Source organism: Tupaia chinensis, unplaced genomic scaffold (genome assembly GCF_000334495.1).
Source record: "Tupaia chinensis unplaced genomic scaffold, TupChi_1.0 Scaffold000201_1, whole genome shotgun sequence".
In the NCBI taxonomy this organism is placed as follows: Eukaryota; Metazoa; Chordata; class Mammalia; order Scandentia; family Tupaiidae; genus Tupaia; species Tupaia belangeri.
Window position 1 is genome coordinate 1184913 of NW_006159676.1, and position 6085 is coordinate 1190997.

Sequence of the window (6085 nt, forward strand, 5' to 3'; positions counted from 1 at the left end):
GACAAAGCAAACTACCAGGTCCGGGACTTGAACCGTGGTCAGCCATGTGGGAGTGTCCAGTGCCTTAGCTACCATGCAACCTGCTAGTCCCAACTTGCCTTTTTTAAAAAATTATTTGTTTATTTATTCATTTTTATTTTTTAATTTGACCAGAGAGACATACAGAGAGAGAGAGAGAGGGAAAGTGAGAAAGGAGGCCACCAGAGCCGGGACTCAAACCGTGGTTAGCCATGTGGGAGTTTTCAGCACCTTAACCACCGTGCCACCTGCCAGCCCTTTTTAAAAATCATTTTATTTAACTTTTTAATTTATTTATTGTTGATTTGACCATAGAGGGACAGAGCGATCGAGCAAGAGAGAAAGCAAGCCGCCAGGTCCAAGACTCGAACCACAGTCGGTCATGTGGGAGTCTAGCACCTTTAACCACCATGCCACCTGCCAGCCTGCCTTTTTTTTTTTTTAAGAGAGATTTTTGCTAATGGGTACGTGGGCTCGCTGGAGAGAAAGAAAGAGACAGAAAGTGAGAAATTATTCCACGGGGGAATGGCCACATTGCAATCCCTTCTCCTCCAGTCTCCTCTTGGGATTTTGGGCACGCATGTACATGTGTCTGGTGTGTTTTATTTTGTTTTGTCTTTTGGAGAAGTTTTTGCTATAGGGCGCGTGTGCTCGCCAGAAAGACAGAGAGAGACAGAGAGATAGAAAGTGAGAAATCACCCCCCAGGGGGGATGGTCACGTTGCAATCCCTTCTTCTCCATTCTCCTCTTGGGATCTTGGACTCGCACGCGCCTGGCGTGAGTTTAAGCCACTGGGTCCGGGACTCAAACTGCGGTCGACTACGTGGGAGTCCAGCGACATAGCCATTATGCTAACTGCAGGTTCTCCTGGCGTGAGTTTAAAACCACCAGGTCTGGGACTCGAACCATGGTCGACTACATGGGAGTCCAGTATCATAACCATTTTGTCATTGGGACCAGCAGGTGGCGTGGTGGTTAAGGGCACTGGACACTCCCACATGGCTGACCATGGTTCAAGTCCTAGACCTGGTGACTTGCTTTCTCACTTTCCCTCTTTCTCTGTCTGTGTCTCTCTCTGCTCAAATTAAAATAAAAGGAATGAATAAATAAAAATTAAATAAGTATTAAAAATAAATAACCATTACACCATCTGCTGATCCCTCTCTTGTCTTTTTGATTGAAGTTCTGGGGTCCTGGCGATCTCCCTCAACCTGACACAGATCCCCTCCTCCGAGGGGTCGAACCAGTAGCTCCCGCCACCCCTCGGGCTGCCCCGAGAGCCCATCCAGCCCCGCCTGACCAATGTCCACAGCCAGGTAAGCTCTCGCCTCATCCCTTACTCCCCCACCTGGCCTTGAGATCTCCAGGGGACTCAGAGTCTTCCGCTGATCATCCTGTCCCCATGCAGGGAGCAGCCCATCTTCAGCACTCGGGCCCACGTGTTCCAGATCGACCCGGCCACCAAGCGGAACTGGATCCCCGCGGGGAAACATGCGCTCACGGTCTCCTACTTCTACGATGCCACGCGCAACGTCTACCGCATTATCAGCATTGGGGGTGCTAAGGTCTGGGCGGAGTCAGGGAGGGGCGTGGGCGGAGTCAGGGAGGGCGTGGGCGGAGTCAGGTCCTGGCCCTGGTGATGAGCCTCAGTCTGGTCTGGGGTTGCAAAACTCTGAGCTGTTCTGGGCTTCAGGCTGTCCCTGTGAAAATGGCAGAGCAAGAAGCTCTGAGATCCCAACCCAGGGTGGTCCCCAGGGTAGGGGTGGGGTTTCATGGTCTATTTTTAATTTTTTTGGGGGGGAGATTTTTGCTATAGCATGCGTGGGCTCGCCAGAAAGACAGAGACAGAGAGACAGAAAGCAAGAAATCATCCCCCCGGGGGGATGGCCACACCGCAATCCCTTCTCCTCCATTCTCCTCTTGGGATCTTGGGCACGCACGCACACGGGCCCAGCGTGGGTTTAAGCCATCGGGTCCAGGGCTCGAACCATGGTCAACTATGTGGGAGTCCAGCAACGTAACCATTATATCATTGGTTGGACCTCCCCACCACAGCATACTTTCTTCTCTTTTAAAATTTTTTTAGAAAGGTTTTGTTATAGGGTGTATGCACTTAAAGAAAGCAAGAAATCACCCCCATGGGGAATGGCCATGCCTCAATCCCTTCTCCTCCATTCTCCTCTCGAGATCTTGGGTATGCATGCACACGCACCCGGCGTGAGTTTAAGCCACCGGGTCCGGGACGCGAACCGCGGTCGACTACATGGGAGTCCAGAGATGTAACCATTATGCCACCTGTTGGTGGTGGGATTAGAACCGTGTAGAGGGTCATGTGGGATCAAGCGCCTTAACCACCCCGCCCCTGGCTGGCCCCGTGTTTGTTACTTACTCCCATCAGCCTTGAACTTGGCTTCCTTCTCTCCTCACCAGGCCATCATCAACAGCACCGTCACCCCCAACATGACCTTCACCAAAACCTCCCAGAAGTTCGGGCAATGGGCGGACAGCCGTGCCAACACCGTCTACGGCCTCGGCTTTGCTTCTGAGCAGCACTTGACGCAGGTGGGCCTGGGCTTGGGGGACTGGGGTGCAGGGACAGCTGGGTTTAGGGCTTTTCTTGGCCGCCCTGGGGGTTCCGTGGGCAGCTCCCGGGCCTCCATGGCCAGTCACAGAACTGGGTGAGCCAGGGGTCCCTTCCAAGGCGTGTGGTTTCAGTTCCATTTCTGCTTAGTCCCTTGTCCCTCTTCGGGACATCCCGTTGGGTGCCTGGGCTAGGCCGGGCACCTCTCCAGGTGGCCCATAATCCATCATGGCCTCTCTCCAGCCTCAAGTGTCTCTCTCTCTCTGTGTCCTTCTTTTTTTTTTTTTAAATTTGCCCACCAGTGAGAGAGAGAGAGATAGAGAGAGAGAAAGTGAGAAAACATCTCAAAGGGGGATGCCCACGATACCATCCTGTCTCCATTTTTCTTTTGCGGATTTTCGACATGCATGTGCCTGGCATATGGTTTTCTTTTTCTTCTCTTATTCATTTATTTTTATTGCTATAGGGCATGTGTGCTTGTTGGAGAGACAGAGACAGAGAGACAGAAAGTGAGAAATCACCTTCCCCTTAAGCGGGGATGGCCACGCCGCAATCCCTTCTCCTCCAGTCTCCTCTTGGGATCTTGGACACGCACACACATGCACCCGGTGTGAGTTTAAGTCACCGGACCCAGGACTTGAACCACGGTCGACTATGTGGGAGTCCAGTGACATAGCCATTACGCTAACTGCTGGTCCCTAATGTTTTTTTATTTCAATTTTATTTATTTATTCATTTATTTTAATTTGATCAGAGAGAGAGGGGAAGTGAGAAAGCAAGTCACCAGATCCAGGACTTGAACTATGGTTGGCCATGTGGGAGTGTCCAGCACCTTAACCACCACGCCACCTGCTGGTCCCACCTTTTTTTTTTTTTTTATAGAATTATTTCATTTTATTTTATTTATTTCAATTTGACCAGAGAGGAACAGAGTGAGAGAACAAGAGAGCAAGAGAGAGAAGGAAAGTAAGAAACAAGCCACCAGGTCCGGGATTTGAACCACAGTTGGCCATGTGGGAGTCCAGCGCCCCAACCACTATGCCACCTGCTGGCCCCTGGATATAACTTCTTATATATAGCACTTGACCCCTGTGCTACAGGCCCAGCCCCCCCCAAAAAAAATTATTTCTAAACTAAATAAATTTATCTTAAATGGAAAAAAAAAAAGAGTATCGTATCCTGCAGGTGGTGTGGTGGTTAAGGTGCTGGACTCCCACATGGCCTTACCATGGTTCAAATCCTGGACCTGGCAGCTTGCTTTCTCACTTTCTCTCTCTTTCTGGTCAAATTAAAAAGTATTAATAAAAAATAAATAAATGAAATAAGTAAAAGTGGTGTGGTGGTTAAGGTGCTGGACTCCCACATGGCCTTACCATGGTTCAAATCCTGGACCTGGCAGCTTGCTTTCTCACTTTCTCTCTCTTTCTGGTCAAATTAAAATAATAATAGTAAAAAATGAAAAAATGATGAAATAAAATAAAGAAATTAAAATAAAAAGCCTGGGGGACCAGCAGTTAGTGTAATGGCTATGTCGCTGGACTCCCATGTAGTCGACTACGGTTCGTGTCCCGGACCTGGTGGCTTAAATCTCACGCCAGGCGCATGTGCGTGCGTGCCCAAGATCCCGAGAGGAGAATGGAGGAGAAGGGATTGCGGTGTGACCATCCCCCCTGGGGTTGATTTCTCACTTTCTGTCTCTCTGTCTCTCTCTGTCTGTCTGGCGAGCGAAAGTGCCCTATAGCAAAAACCTCTCTAAAAAAAAATAAAAGGTCCCTTCCTACGTGACAGGGCTGACACTGGGGGTGGGGACCTCAGGGGAGGGCCGAGAGGCCATGTGTTCACTGACTGTTTCTCCCCTCCCCACCTGTCGTCTGCTCCCAGTTCGCTGAGAAGTTCCAGGAAGTGAAGGAAGCAGCGAGGCTGGCACGAGAGAAATCTCAGGATGGCGGGGAGCTCACTAGTCCAGCCCTGGGACTCGCCACCCACCAGGTCAGCTTTCCCTGCACCCCCAAAACCCTTTGGGCACCCCTAGGTCAGCCAGGCACTCGACACATATTAGGGAGTAAGCCACCGGTACCTAGGATCCAGTACTCACAGATGACATAAAAGCAGACTGCAGCGGGACCAGCAGTTGGCGTCATGGCTACGTTGCTGGACTCTCATGTAGTCGACCGCGGTTCGAGTCCCGGACCCGGTGGCTTCAACTCACGCCGGGCGCGTGTGCGTGCGTGCCCAAGATCCTGAGAGGAGAATGGAGGAGAAGGGATTGCGGTGTGGTCATCCCCCCGGGGGGTGATTTCTCACTTCCTGTCTCTCTGTCTCTCTCTGTCTTTCTGGTGAGTGCACAAGCCCTATAGCGAAATCCTCTCCAAAAAAATTAAAAGCACACCTGTAGCTTGGGCTGGCAGGTGGCATGGTGGTTGAGACACTAGATTCCTGCATGGCTGACCATGGTTCTAGTCCCAGACCTGGCGGCTTGAAAATCACACCGGGTTCTTGTGTGTGCGTGCCCAAAATCCCCATAGGAGAATGGAAGAGAACGGATGGTGGCATGGCCATCCCCTCTGCCGGGGGATGTGTCACTTTCTCTCTCCCCGTATCTATCTCGAGAGGACAGAGATAAATAAAAGAATAAAAGAAGCCCCATGGCGGCGAAGACCAGGGAGGGGCCTGGGAGTGCCATAGATGTTTGTAAGGAGGTCTGGCCTGACCTGGGGTCAAGAGGGCACTTAGTGGGATCAGTAGATGGCGTAGTGGTTATGTCACTGGACTCCCACACGGCCGACCATGGTTCGAGTTCCGTACCTGGTGCCTTGAAACTCACACTGGGAGGGTATGGGAGGTGGTGTGGTGGTTAAAGGTGCTGGACTCCCACATGATCAGCTAGGGTTCGAGTCCCGGACCTGGCAGCTTGCTTTCACACCTTCTCTCTCTCGCTTTAGTTCTCTCTCTCAGTCTGTCTGTCTCTGCTCAAAAAAAAAAAAAAAAAAAAAAGGGATCAGCAGGTGGCGTGATGGTTGAGGCGCTGTACACTCCCATGTGGCTGACCACGGTTCAAGTCCCGAACCTGGTGGCTTGTCTGATGAAATTTTAAAAAATTAATGGATAGGCATCAGCAGGTGGCGTGGTGGTTAAGGTGCTGGACACTCCCACATGGCTGACCATGGTTTGAGTTCCAGACCTGGTGGCTTGCTTTCTCACTTTCCCTCCCTCTCTTTCATGCTCTTTGTGTCTCTCTGTGGTCAAATTAAAATATAAATGAATGGATAAATAAAATTAAATAAATACTTTTTTTTAAAAAAAGCAATGAATAGGGACCCGCAGTTAGCGTAATGGCTATGTCGCTGGACTCCCATGTAGTCGACTGCAGTTCAAGTCCTGGACCCGGTGGCTTAAACTCACGCCGGGCGCGTGTGCGTGCGTGTGCAAGATCCCGAGAGGAGAATGGAGGAGAAGGGATTGCGGTGTGGCCATCCCCCCTGGGGG

At 50.9% G+C, this 6085-nt stretch overlaps 1 protein-coding gene across 1 annotated transcript in view; it reads left to right on the forward strand.

The window, feature by feature from the left end:
• Nucleotides 1-6085, forward strand: part of HOMER3 (homer scaffold protein 3) — a 17443-nt gene that overhangs the window by 4636 nt on the left and 6722 nt on the right. Inside the window, exons 2-5 of the mRNA XM_006147158.3 lie at nt 1202-1334; nt 1427-1583; nt 2449-2580; nt 4481-4588. Coding sequence (XP_006147220.1) covers nt 1321-1334; nt 1427-1583; nt 2449-2580; nt 4481-4588 — 411 coding nt within the window. The 5' untranslated portion in view covers nt 1202-1320. The remainder of the gene's footprint in view (nt 1-1201; nt 1335-1426; nt 1584-2448; nt 2581-4480; nt 4589-6085) is intronic.